This window comes from Camelus ferus, chromosome 12, assembly GCF_009834535.1.
Source record: "Camelus ferus isolate YT-003-E chromosome 12, BCGSAC_Cfer_1.0, whole genome shotgun sequence".
Taxonomy (NCBI): Eukaryota; Metazoa; Chordata; class Mammalia; order Artiodactyla; family Camelidae; genus Camelus; species Camelus ferus.
In genome coordinates, this window is record NC_045707.1 from 57,552,324 (window position 1) to 57,566,815 (window position 14,492).

Sequence of the window (14,492 nt, forward strand, 5' to 3'; positions counted from 1 at the left end):
CACTTTATGGCAGCCAAATATGATAGGCATTTTATACTTAATGTTTCAATTAATTTGTGAATTAGTACTCTGGTTATCCTACAGACGAAGATACTGATTAAGAAAAATGTGAAGTAATTTGCTCAAGGTCTCACAGTTGGTGAGACAAGCCTGAGTCCAGAGCCAGCTCTCTTGCTTGCTCCACTGTTAACTGTCATATGTTTTTGGATGGTACAGATATTTTCAAGAAATATCTTCCTTCCTCCAAGAAATTACTTATCTATGTAAACTAAGGCATTAGCATTTATTCTTCAGAGCTCCAAACCAAGAGTAATGTGGAGGTAATAAGAAGGTTCATGTAACTAATAAAGGACCTGAGGTTTGTCTCAGCCCTATTATGACAGCTCTTGCACATTTTATCAAATTGTTCCAAAACTCAGTCCATTCACCTGTAATGTAAGCATTACATTAAGCCATTTGAGTAATACCTGTGGATTTGTCTTAAGAAAGGTACTGTTTTGAGTAAGGAAATAGTGATCGAATTACATCTATTCCAAACATCAAAATATTTTAAGGAATGAGGATTAAAGGTGAATTTTATTTTTAAATTGGAATTGTCTCAGTAGTCAGAGAATATAGTATTACACAAGAATAATACACATTTTAAAGTTCAAGGGGCCCTAAAATCTAATCCAACCAGTTTATTTTACTTTAAAGAATAATGAGCCACTTTAGGTGATTTTTCCAATTCACAGTGCTAGCCAGTGACAGTTTCTGGGGTAAAACCTTGAGTCTCTTACATAAGCTACATGCTAAAAGCACTTCTGTGCTTCCAGTCTCAGTTGAATATTTTAATACATAAATATTTTGCATCGTAAGGGTTTTTTTAGGTTAAAAAAGTAATATATAGTCAATGTAGAATGTTTAGAAAATTCAGAAAAAAAACATAAAGCAGAATGTGGACTTAATCTCCCTATCTAGAATGAAGTACCATTAATGTTTTGGTCAGTTTCTTTACAGGCTTTTTAAATGCACATTCCTCCATTCAAATAATACTTACCAGTGCCTACTACGTTCCAGGTGTTATTCTAGGAGCTGAGGATTCATCCCTGACAAAAGACACTAACATTCTTACCCACGTTTATCTATGTTATTCTAGTTAAGGGAACTAGACACTCAGTCTATTAAATAAACAGCGTACGTAGATGTTTTCAAAGTGTTAAGTGCTATGAGAGAGGGTTTTCAGAAAATAAGGTGTTCAGAAAAGACTCATTGGTGAAATCTGAGCAAAGACTTGAAGAAGAAAGGGCGTAAGCCCTTCAAGATTCGGAGGAAAAAGGTTCCAGGCAGAAAGTCAAGTGTGACAGCATTAAAGGAGAGATGTGTCTGGAATGTTCTAAGAACAGCAAATGGGTGGAGTTGGAGTGAGTGAAGGGGTGACATACAGAGCAAGGAGGGGAGGGTAACAGGGCTTTAGGTCCAAGAATAGGTAATTATAAGAATTTGGTTTTTACTCTGAATGAAATGGAAAACCATTGAAAGATTTTGAACATATCATGTGGTTGAACAGTTTCACCCTGGTTTCTGTAAGACCAGCCTATAGAGGTTTAAAGAAGGGAGGATCATTAGAAAGTTAATGCAACAGTTTGACTAAGGGTGTAGTTAGGGTGGTAGCAGTGGGGATTGTGAAAGGGAATAAGATCTGGGTGTATTTTGAAGAGAGCCAAGGGAATTTGCTTATGGATTGGATATGGGGTATAAGAAAGATAGAGGAGTCAATAATGATTCCAAATGAAGATGGGGAAGACTTCAGCATTTGCAGATCTAAAAGGAAAATCAAGAATTCATACTGGACATATTAAACTTGAAATCCCTTTTGGATATTCAAGTGGGATTATCATGAAGGCAATTGGGTATATGAACCTGGAATTGAGAAAGAATTCCAAACTTGAGATACAGTTTGAAAGTAGTCAGCAAATAGATCTTACTTAAAAATCACGAGAATGGTTGAGGTTATCAAGGAAATGAATTTGGAAAGAAATAATAAATTGATAGGATTGTGCTCTATATAATTTCAATGTTTGGTGGCCAAGGAGATAAGAGTTAACTAATGAGACTGAGATAAAAGTGTTAAAGCTATAGATGGAAAATCCAGAGAATGGTGTCCTGGAAGCCAAATGAAGAAAGCACTTCAAGGGTGAGGACAATTGATTGCAATTGATCAGTTTATAAAATGTTTCTCCTGGTCATTTGCATTTCCCTTTTTCAGAACTCGGTGTCCTTTGGTACTATAACCTTCTATCAAAGTGGAAAAAATCTGATGTTTCAGATACTGGTATAGCTCATTTCCATCATAGGACTGACTCTTCAATCTATAATTATGATGAAAGCTATCCTCAGAGTAATTTCAGCCATCCCAGGTTGACAGGGGAGATAATTTGGGGACTTTGGGGCCTTCCTCTTTTCCCGTTACTTAATTATTATTACTAGTCTTACTATTAGCTTCTATGGCATTATGACTTTGTTTATTTCCATCTGTTCCTGGCATCTTAAACAAAGCAGATTTCCCTGAAGTAAAAGTAATACATTGTACTGCCCACTCCAGTACTGAAACCTGCCCTAATGTAAAGTGCTTTCCATCTGGGCCTGCTTACCATGCAGCTCAGTAATGATTATGCACATCATAAGGGTCACAGTGACTTTGCTGTAAGATTTATTACATCACTTGACTATAGCAGAATACATACACATACACACACACACAATCAGACTTCTTAGTTTATTACTCATCCTGCATTATCTTCTCACGGTTGCCTCTTGACAACCTACAATATTTAAAGGGAACATTGGGGGTTCGTGAATATTCCTTTGTGTATGAAATCTATGTTGTTCAGTTATACCTCCTAAAACTGGTTTCCTTCCTAATCATATTCATATCCTACACTGTCATCATTCCGTAACTGATTGAACATTATAGGGGAAGAGCTATCCATGTGTATCTACTGACTGGTAAATAAAAATGATACAAATCAGTAGATCACCGATGTAACAATTTGTTCTTGCTCTGTTCTATTGTATCACAGCTCTGCTTAGTTAACCTCACTCTATATTAAAATTGAAGCCAGTGAGTGACAATATAAGGGAATGTATCTTGTTTTTAATCTATATATTTGAGTTGTTTGGTGATAGAAACATGGCCTTAGGAGGAAATAGGTGAATCAATGCCAAGAGAGGCTAATATCTAATTACCAGTAATTTTTCAGAAAGAGTTCCAAGCTGAATGGTGTAATTAAATAACCACAAGAGCAATTCCTACTCTGAGGTCCCATGATTGTGTCAACCCAAGCAGCCATCTTGGGTTCATCTAAGGTTTCTTTGTACCTATGATGGTGGTGGGCATTGAGAGAACCAAAGAGCCATGGACAAGGAGAGGGAGAGAGGTCCTTAAAACACTTTGGTTTTATTCAGTATTCAATCCAAGGCAGCAAGCATTTATTATATATGATGTGCGACATAGTCAATTAGGCATATAACACTTCACCCCATGTTGGTTCATTTCAGATATGTTTATTGAGTAGCTACCATGAGTGCACATTGTACAAGTAGCTGAGGATAGAACATGGCATCAGAGTCCTCTGATGGACTCAGACTCTAGAAGGGAAGAAGAGCATAAGAGGTTTTTGTATTGCATGGACATAACTGTCCTTTCGGTTAATTTTTCTTTGGAGGAGCGATTGGCAGACCTCATTGGGTACAGAGGCTACTGACTAACCTGAAACAGTGGAAAGACCCGGGGATATGTAGCTTGAAATTGTACATTAGCCACTTACTAATGAAATGATTGGTGTGTAAATTGCAGTCTCTATTATGGGCCTCCATTTCCCCATCTATAAAATGGGAGTACAGAATGTTGTTGTAAGGAACTGGTACAATTAAATCCATAGAGGTTGTAATGAATTTATTGTTTTAAATAGTTGGAAGAGTAATTATAATGGCAGTATTTATGTTTTATAAAAATATGAAATATATAAAAAAAGCAACTTACAGAAACATAGCTGGCATTAATGTAATCCGATCCTGGAATACTAGCATCAGCTATCAGCTTCACTCTGTTATTATTATCTAGAAGAAAATATAAGAAATTAGTGCAAATTCACTCTTTAAATTGTCATTACCTTCTTACTGTAAAAGTAATACAAAGAAGTTTATGATTTAACATTGAACATTACAAATGGCTGTAAAATTTTAAAGTAGAAATTCCCTCTCATTCCATATTGCAGTACCCAGAGACGGTGACTATTAATATGTTCTTGTATTTATTTACAGAATTTTCTATACATATTCATATAAAATTAACCACAAAAGGGGTGACATAACACTCCATTCTGCAGAACTTTTTAACGTGTATCTTTCCATACTAGCATAAACAGTGCTATCTAGCTTAATATTTTTAAAAGCTGTATAGTATTTCATTGTTTGAATATAACATACTTATTTTGCTTTTTATGATGATTAAAACTCACCTTATTTTGTTATTATTATAAAATGCTGAATAAATATAAGTGGACTTTTTGCATATACGTTGGAGTGTATTTGCAGAATACATGACCAGCAGTAAAATTCCCAAATCATATTATGCAGCTCAAATTCTGAAACATATTGCCAAACTGTCCTCAAATTATATCAGTTTACACTCTGAACAAAAATGTTTGTACAATTCTGATTCCTCTTACTTTCACTACCACAAGATGTTATTAAACATTGTAATTTATTATCTTTTGATATACACAGATTGATGTCTCATAGTATTTATTTTGATTTCCTTAAATATAAGAGAAATTGAGCTTCTTAGCTTTGTGTATTGTCCATATTAAATATCTTTTCTATTAATTGCCATTTAATATTATACTATTTTGAAAAATATTTTATACTAAAAATATGATATATGTACTGAAATTTTCTCTTGGTTTGTCATTTGTCTTTAACTCTGTTAGCCAGCTGCTAGCTATCCTGTCATATAAAATTTATATCTTTTGTAATCCAATTTCTCATTTTTTATTATGGCTCCACTATGGCTTTTTGTGTCCCATATACAAAGGTCTTTGTCACACCAATATTCCTATTTTCACAAATTCATTCATATTTTCTTCTGGATCTTTAATGGGTTATTCTGCTTTTGTCTTAAATACTTTGATTTTTGATCCTTTTTTTTTTTTTTTTTTTTGGAACAGAATAAGGTAAAATCTGTCTTATTGTTTGTTGCCATTTGGAGCAACAAATAATCTGTCCTTTCCCTCTTGTTCAAAACACTGCTTTTGGCATACGCTAGTTTTCTATACGTGTTTAGTTCTGTTTCTGAACCATTTATTCACTTCCTTTAATTTATCTGCCTACTCTTTCTTTAATACCAAACTTCTAATTATTATTCGTTAGACTATTTTAAGGTCTGGAAAAATTAGATGCCCTCCACCTATTACTTGTCTTCAAAGAAAAGTGTCGATAATTATTTTTCCCTGAGGATTTTTACCAAGTTGGTATTACAACTGACATATCAAGTGCTAATTTTAACTAGATAAGGAAATGACACAAAGTATCTATTACTCCTTAATTACTTGAATTAAAAAAAAGTTGTAGTGAGAAAGCATTCAGTAGTGGAGGAAATGGGTGAGTGGGTTTGGGTTTTGAGTTCCAGATGATCTAGCTACCATTGATAAAGGCCCTGGAGGAATTACTTAACTCCTCTGTTCCTTTGTTACCACGGCTATAATACATAGTTAGAGTACTTATTTGGTAGAATATTCTTGAGGAAAAGTTCTATGAAAGCTTATAGAACTTATAAAGCTGTGTAGAACTCAAAACATGTTCTCATATTCTTAAAATTCAGAATGGCTTTGCAGTATCATTAGTAATTATATGACCTAACCAATGGGTTTAAATATGGGGAATTGTTTAAGCAAATTTATGTGAGTGATTTATGTCCCAAAGATTTTGAATTTGGTATGATCTAACTACTTGAATGACATCATGGCCAGTCATGTAACTGAGGAAGGGAAGCCATCAGGTTTCTGTTCACTCGATACGATACGCCTGCTTATAACTATCTGAGTCAACAGCAAGTGAAATTTTTCTTCATGGCGTGGAACACTTTGGAAGGTCATAGTGTCCTGTCAGACAGAGATTTGGAAATCTCTTCTGCACGCATTTGCTGCTAATTCTAGTATCTTAAAGCCCTGTAAGCGAATATCTTCTAAAATGCACTATGATATTTGAAATCCTGCTTCCTACATTACTCAGGGGAAACAATGCACTTCACTTAGCTGGGCTTAAGCTAAAATTCAGACTATATTAAAAGGAATTCATTCTCTATGGGAGAAAAAACCTTTCTTTGGCTTCATGGTTTCTCTGCAAGCACAGTGGGAGTCTATATATAGTTTAAGCATTTCATTTGCTTGTTCCCAGTGTGTGTGCGTGTGTGTAGCAAGGGTGTATTTGCCCACAGAAGTGGATGTGAGTTTACAGCTTACCTTCCAACCCAGGTTAGGGAAGTGGGCTTATTATGTCCAGACCAGAGACCCCAAGGGCCGGTTACTGAATTTTATTCACCCGGAAAGTTAGCAGCTTTTAAAAATAGGCAATCTATTGATTTTTTTTTTTTTTAACTAACACTCACAGGAACTAATATTTACTGAGAGCTTCCTGTGTCCTGGTACTAGGCAGAGTGATTTACATGGTTATTTCATCTACCTCCTTGAAATAAACGTAGGAGGGAAACATCACTGAATTATCTGTCCAGTCACTAAGGTCATTAGTAGGTAAACAGAGTAGCAACCCAAGAAATTTGATTAGAGCCCACATGGTCTTAATCATTTTACTGTACAGCGGCCAGTATGTGTGAGTTGAATCATTAAGTTATTTTAATAACATTCTTGAAAATATATAAAATTCTTGCTAAGAAAAAATATAAAATTCTTCCTAACAAAATTATTTCTTATAGTACCTCCAATTCTTTAAGAGAACAGTTAAGAAAAAGCTTTCCCCTAAAAAATCCATTAAAGGATATTGAATGTGGATATAGTATATTATTTGGAAAATTACTGCAAGTTTTCTGTACTGAAATTAAGAAGAAAGCAGAACAATTGGACACAATCCATTTGTCTCTAGTGAAGGTGAAAAAAAAATGCACGCAATGCTTATAATATTCCAGACGTCCTTGATTTACAGTATAATTCCACCACTAGTTATTTTTTGTCTTAGCCTCAGGTATCAGGGGAATCTTACCCCTCAGTTCTCCTTGTGGTTGTAAGGACATTTATTTAGTTCTGTGGCCCACTCTTACTCTCTTCTCGTTCTGAGTGCTAGCTGCTAGCACTGCGTGACCTCAAGCCATTGTGGGAACCCAGAAAAGGGTGCACTGAGATCTTAGTAATAAAAGATCAAAATGTCACATTCTAAAAATGTCTCACATACCAAATTTTTACATATTTTAAGTCAGGTACTCTTGGTCTTTGGAAATAAGTTAGATATATTTTATTTACTTATTTTGTATATAGTGATATATTATAAATTCAGCCAAATATATAATTGTAAATAAACATTAAGTATTCTGTAGTTACTGTCCTTCAATCAGACTGCAGTAGTTTTCACAGAATATCACTAAATAAGCATAAAGCAGACAACCTGAAGGAAATTTAAATATGGATGAATATAAAAACATGAGAATTTCCACATCTCTTAAACTTAAGATGCATCCAACCCAGGTTAACTCTGTGAAAGAGAAAACAGGAGGACTTGTTAAGAAAGGTCATGCCACAGGAATTTGGAGATGAAATACTAACATTCCCTTATTTCCTACAATAACGTCTTACTTGTCAACTTACTCGTATAGTCATTTACCTATGATTTGTTTTGTTCCGGAAAGGATTTTAGGTGGTTAAAAGCTATTTGTATTTTCATCCTTTTCTAATTCTTGGGAATTAACAGATTCCATTAGATTACTACCTCCTATATCATGTTTCCCTAAATTTGTTTACTTCATGCCTCAGTTATCCTCTTGTTCTAGAATAACAGAATATGGTCCCTTTCTTCCTATCCACATCCTTATAATTTTACATTCTGCGATTATATGCTTCTCTAAATCCATGTCTTCTTAGACAGAAGAGTTCAATTTTTATAGGTATAAAATTTTCCCCAATGTAGTTTTGAAAAGGCATAGAACATAGAAACACATGTGTGTGTGTGTATGTGTGTGTGTATATATATATATATACACATATATATATGTTAATTCTAAAATTAGGACTATTTTAAAACTCTAGATTTTGAAACCATATTGACAGTTTTTTCAGAGCTTCACAAATACCACTTTTTAATTTCATAATAGAAAAATGTATTGAATCAGAATATAGTTAGTAGAAACATCTGTTGAATAAATGGAGTATCAAACATACAGCTATTATTAGCAAAGGAATGCTGTCTTTTTTCTTTGACATCACTGTTAATCCTTAAAGCAATAATGCAGTTTCTTTTCTTACTGATTGAAAAATGAAGCTATGTTTACCATGGTAAAGCACAAGCCTGCCTCCTTGGTAAAACTAGTCCTCATAAGCATACATTTACTCTGATCTCCATGAATATCTTGCAGTGCTTTTATATTCCGTAAGAAAGCACTCCCATGCTCTTAAGGGAAACCAATGCACAAAGTTACGTGTAAACTTTCCCTTTTCATTTGAGAACTAGGTCTGTAGGAAGATATCAGAGAGCTTCATTACTTGGGTTAAATTACAAAGCTAAGAAGCTACTAGGTCTACAGTTTCTTTGCACCTGCATGAGTGAACCTTGTGTGAACAAGCTGAGAACCGTGTACATTCACTTTAATAAACATTAACAAACAAAAGAGATACAATTTAAATGTTGCTGCTAAGAAAATACATTATTATAATTCAATTAATATGTAATAAGATATATTTAAGCAAAAATGCTAAAATGCATTTTGGGCTCATTTGAAAATATTTCACAGCTAAAATCAGAGACAGTAAGTGCACGTACATGGTTTTATGTTTGGAAAGCGATTTTTTGCTCTGTTCCAAGGTAGGTCAGCATCAGTGGAAGAAAGATCCTGAAGAAACTTAGGTAATTCCTGTGGATCAAAGTCATTGCAAAGTTTAGATTGATTTCAGATGTAAACAAGAAGTTCCACATAGTAAAAGACTATTCTTTACTCTAAACCCTTTTACTTTTAAAATGAAAACACCTCTCATCACTGTGGAAGCAAGATCAAATGAACAGTAATGGACTCAGATGAACTTCCACTGAAAATGAAACAATTTCCTGAATAGAATTGGTCAGTTAGGTTACTGCTTCCTTTGGGATCCCTTCTCTATCCTTTGGGAAGCTCTGAGGTGTGGTAACCATGTTAGCAACTCCTTTTCATACTTTACTAATGGTTTCATCAAATACACACCGTGTATTATTTAATATTTTAACGTCTCCTTAGTAGGGAAAGGCAGTCGGTGATTTATTTTTTGTTTTTTCTCCTCGGGCAGTGTGATTTCATGCCTATTAATTGGTACATCATTGGTCAGTTTGAGAAGATGCCAAAGGTCAATTCATGTTCTCAGGAGGCATTGTTAAATCGGTAGCGGAATGTGAAGGTGTGATTTAGAGTGATCAGACACAGATGAAGGGTCAAGGAGACCTGCTATTGCCATTTTGGTGAAAAATTAGGACATGATCCATCTACTATGAAGAAAGCTGGTGCAAGGAAACATGTTCATTATTTTGTTGAATTCACACTTATGAATTTTGTAGTTTTCCATATTAGAAATATCTCAGTTGACCATATTCCTCAAAAAGTGTTAAAACTGTGGGGTTTTGCAATTTTTCAACATTATTATAAATTATTTCTTTCAACTGGTTAATTTTCGCTTCTATCTTATTTTTCCGCAAAGAGAAAATCTGGACCGTCTTTTGCACGTGTGTGTACACGTGAGAGGAGAGGGACGGTGGAAGCATCCGAATTCCGGTTATGTTGGCACAAAAGGCTTAGAAAAAAAATTTTTTAGCCAAGTGAGGAATCCTAGAACAGCCTCCTTGTGTCAGGTTTTGGGAGTACATGTCAGCATATTTATGAGAAACAAAGAAATAGAGGGGAAAAGAAGGGGAAGTAGAAATCACCTGAAAAGTGGGACTTCTGTTCCAGAGTTAGTTCACAGGGAAGTTTCCATTTAGAGATTGAAATAACTCTGGCCTTGATAATCAATACTGAGTTACGAGGTTGATTGTTTGGATAGTAAGGTTACACTCAGTGGCCTTGTTCTTAACAGGGCACACAGGGCCTCAACCACCCTTCCCACTAAACTCCTCCTACTGTTTCCTCTCTGCAGTGGGATCACAGACCAGCCGGGCTGGCTTACATCCTTCGGCTTTTGCATTCGTGCTCTCGTCGAGAACACCTGTTCCCCTTTATCTGCTCATTGGACTTTTGCTCTGTCTTCAGGTTCATCTGGCAGGTCACCTTTTTGTGGAGTCTCTTCCGATTAGAAGTATCCTCACTTCTTTCTGCATGTCTCTATCATGATAAGTGTATTCATGATTTTTCTTTTATACATGTCTGCAGTTCTTATCATAAAATGAACTTCTTGGTGGTAGAAATCATAATAGCAAATACTTGTGCCAGCCACTATTCTTAGCATTACACACATTCAGTTTAGTAGTCACAACTCAATGAGATACTCTCATTTTGCAAATGAGGACACTGAAGAACAGAGTGTAAGTGATGTGCCCGAGGTCACTTAGCTGTTGTGTTGAACTGATATATATCAATGTGCCAAATACAAGGCCTGTCACATAGTAGGAGCTTAGTAATATTTAAGGTGTAAGCACATATGACCTGAGGTACAAGGTGTGTCAAAGATTTGTATCAAATATGCATTTGCTTATAAAAACATAATTCTGCCTTGAAAATTAATGTAGCACTAGGATAAAAAGCAATTTAAAAACCATGTTCCTTAGATACCTAGATACATTTACATAACATATATATGCATACAACTTACATACTTACATTAAAAGAAAAACCATGATCTTCAAAAAAGTTAAACTAGAAATTTTCTCAATATAACATATGGGTAAATGTTATGGCTAATAAAACTTTTCATCTACTCAGTTATGTATAATGTAACTATATTCGCTCCCATTCTAGTGAAATTACACTTTTGCTCGTGAAAAAGAGTTCTTGCTGCATAAATGCTAGGAAGTTTTACAGTACCATTGATTCTGTTACATCCAGACCAATATTACTTAATAAGCATAACCAAAAAGCTGTAGGAAATACCATTAATCTTCTCACATTTTTGTTATTATTCCCTGAGAGACTGAAATATTATGATCCTGAATTACTCAAGCCAATTGTTTAATTCTTTGTTCACAGACTAAAAAGTTCATGAAAAAGATTGAAATAAAGGTTTTTGGTAACTTAGAAATGTTTTATTTTTATAATACAAAATAATCATCTAAGGAAGGAAGGAGGCTCAAGTTTTAACATTGATTGTAGATCTAATTCACACCTTATGTTTCAATATAATTTCAATTTTGTAGATATATAAAATGCTAAAGGCAGTAAAATTAATCGTAACTTTTAAACAGTGTTAAAAGTGACAAGTGCTGAAGTTTATTCATTCTATATAATGTAAAATAGCATTTTACTCCATGGTCGCTTAAAAATAAGCCTGTAACACAAGTATTACTGATCTGTTTTTAAATTTTGGGGCAGTTCCAGAAATAATGTTTTTATAGGTTCTGGAAGCATCGAGTTCTGTTTTCAGGTTCATCTATACCACTAACGTAAACTAAGGAGGCAAATATAAAATGGAATTATTTAGTTTCTAAATCTAAAATAATTATTTAAATATAAAAACACATTTAGGGTACCACCTACACCTCGTCCACACACAAGGACTCATGCACACCGCATTCCAGAGCCACACATCCACATCTGGGCGAGAGAGCAGAGCAGACACGGGTCCAGGCTGCCCTGGCTGGGGAGGTCTGAAGAGAAGCACCTTCTCCCGACACGGGGGGTGAACAGTTCTGTTCAGGTCGCACCAGAGGCTGCCCAGTGTAACGTTACTGTCCAAACAATCAACCTGGTAATTGGGTATTGATTATCAAGGCCAGAGTCCTTCATGGCCTTGCAGGCTTAAAATGGACATGAAATGTGACACATGAAACGACTGGAGGTCTGGCAGTGTTGTGACAACTGCTAGTAACATACCGAAAATTCCTCTTGAAACTTTAGGTTGTTGTTTGTGCAAAGCTCTTCAACATGTTGCAGGAAGGATTTCTTGCTTATCGGCCTCCAAGCAAAGAAAGGTATAAAATGGAGTCATGTTAGGTTGAGTTCTTTGCCTTTAGCAAGGGGTCTGCCTTTATAGTTAGCAAGTTAAAGAACCAGGGACATTTCATAACCACCCAGCCCTTTAGAGTCACTCTGTCATATTTACGACATTAACTTTCCCCATTTAAGTTCACTTTCTTTGTATTTCACAGCACAGAAATCCTTCGGTATTTAAGTGACTTTAAATGAATGATTTCACATTTTAATGAAGAAAATTTTTCAAGTAAATGTAAGAGCATGAAGTTATCACTGAATGCTAAAGCACATAATACCTCTTTGTCATACAGAGAACATTTTATACGTTACAAGGTTTTAGAAGATATAAAATATTGCAGTGACCTCATTCTCATAACGACATGGTTTTTAAACCCTAAGGAGGTTAAATATCCCCGTATTACTTCCCAAGCTAAAATACAGACATGCAGGCTTCACCCCAGAGAGGGAGAAAGCGTTTCTCCAGTTACCATGCAATTAGTCATGCTTTTATGATTTATATCCAGCTTGGAGGTTTTTCTAACAAACATACAAAAAAGGAACCACACATTAAGATTTGTTGAATCAGCGGATCTAGAGTTGATACTCAAAAAGGAGAAAAGATATTTAACAAACTTACTTGATGGATTTTCTATAACTAAGTAACCTGCAACAGAGATTGTGTTAAATGCGTTATGAGTTGAGGTACAGCTCTTTGTGAAGGAGTTCTAATTAAAGTCAGAAAAACATAGTACATTAGTGATGTATAACATACTGTACCTTTGATGTGTGATCGTTATTTTAAATCCTGTTTCATTTTCAAAATTATATTATTTGGACCCAAATATGGCCAATAATAATTTAACTTCTCTCTCAAGGTAAGAATTTACTCTTGTATATTGTTTGGCATTTGGGGCATTACACTAAAAACAGACCACTCTTTAATATATTGCATAGTATTTACTTGTCTAAAAGACTTAATGTGGATTAAAAAAATTTGTTTCCTTTGTCCATAGAGAGTGCTGAATCAGGGAGGGTAGACCTTTGACAAATGACATCATATTGTCTAAGTCTTGTTTAATGAGAGTTTTGATGAATACATAACCATTAAAAAAATCACAATCTTTTCAATTACTTTAGGTATACATATATTTTGTGACAGTTTATTGGCCAAGTTATTTATACTCTGAAAAAAATTGAAATAATTTTTAAAAGCTATGCAACACAAACTCAGAGACGGACACATCTTTAGTGACACACTTGTCATGCACAACAAATTAGCACTGCAAAAGACACAAAAGGCAAAAAGTATAATGAAATAAAAGAGCATACCCTCTTTTCTTTAAAGGTTTTAATTTAAATGTTATTAGGGATGATTTTACTGTACTTAAGTGAAGAATATGTATAAGAGAAATGTGATTTTTGAAGTAAAGGACAAATGAAAAAAGTAATTAGATTGAAAAATGTGGCATAATGAATACTATGAAAATGGTCATAAAGGGGTGTGTTCAGTGAAGAAAGCATGAGTCAGAAGAAGTGTGTTTTATCACAGTCCAGGAGTGGTGAAAAACAGGAGGGTGCTGGAGCAGGCGTTGTCAGGAAGAGTGATGAATTCTTGGTCAGGGCCGTTAAGTGTCCCCAGGAAGAAGGAAGCACCTCTGTTTTTCAGAGTATAACCTAGTAGGGCAATCCATAATCAAAGGCGGCCTCACAGTGGTAAACAGCAGTGCTAGAGCGAAGTCTCGGTGGACGAGCGTGTGAGCTTCCCACAACACCTTGGAGTGGTCCTAAGAAGGCAACAGAGAAACCTTGACTCTGACTAGATGGATATGGAGATGGCTGAATGGGATACTGAATCAGAAGAGTCCTTAATTTGGGGACAGGGAGACAATATATGAATTGGAGGGCCTGGAAAGACTTCTGACATATATGCAGTGGGGACCCAGGCAACAATCAGTCCCTGTTGGGAATAATTTCCCCTTAGCAAAGACGTGCAAGAAAGAAAGACAAACCATGGGCTAGACCCACTCTACCCAAGCCCCTTAAGGTGCCGGACGCCCCAGTGCTCCTATGCCACGACGTTCCTCAGAAACAGGAAAGAAACAAGGGTTAGGTTGGGAAATCTTAATTAACTGAGCTTAAGATA

General features: G+C 35.3%; 1 protein-coding gene and 1 long non-coding RNA gene across 9 annotated transcripts in view; one reads left to right on the forward strand and one right to left on the reverse strand.

Annotated features, from left to right (window-relative positions):
* LOC116667759 overlaps positions 1 to 14,492 on the forward strand; it is an 84,808-nt gene that overhangs the window by 38,360 nt on the left and 31,956 nt on the right. The window contains exon 2 of one of the 8 annotated variants that reach the window (XR_004324791.1): positions 10,475 to 10,520. The exons of the other annotated variants lie outside the window; for them this stretch is intronic. This is a non-coding gene — a long non-coding RNA (uncharacterized LOC116667759). The remainder of the gene's footprint in view (positions 1 to 10,474; positions 10,521 to 14,492) is intronic. 8 annotated transcript variants of the gene reach the window in all.
* Positions 1 to 14,492, reverse strand: part of PTPRQ (protein tyrosine phosphatase receptor type Q) — a 179,051-nt gene that overhangs the window by 14,911 nt on the left and 149,648 nt on the right. The window contains exons 37-40 of the mRNA XM_032493701.1: positions 12,987 to 13,013; positions 12,251 to 12,332; positions 9,025 to 9,115; positions 4,025 to 4,101 (exon numbers count right to left, since the gene is read on the reverse strand). Of these exons, the coding sequence (XP_032349592.1) occupies positions 4,025 to 4,101; positions 9,025 to 9,115; positions 12,251 to 12,332; positions 12,987 to 13,013 (277 nt within the window). The remainder of the gene's footprint in view (positions 1 to 4,024; positions 4,102 to 9,024; positions 9,116 to 12,250; positions 12,333 to 12,986; positions 13,014 to 14,492) is intronic.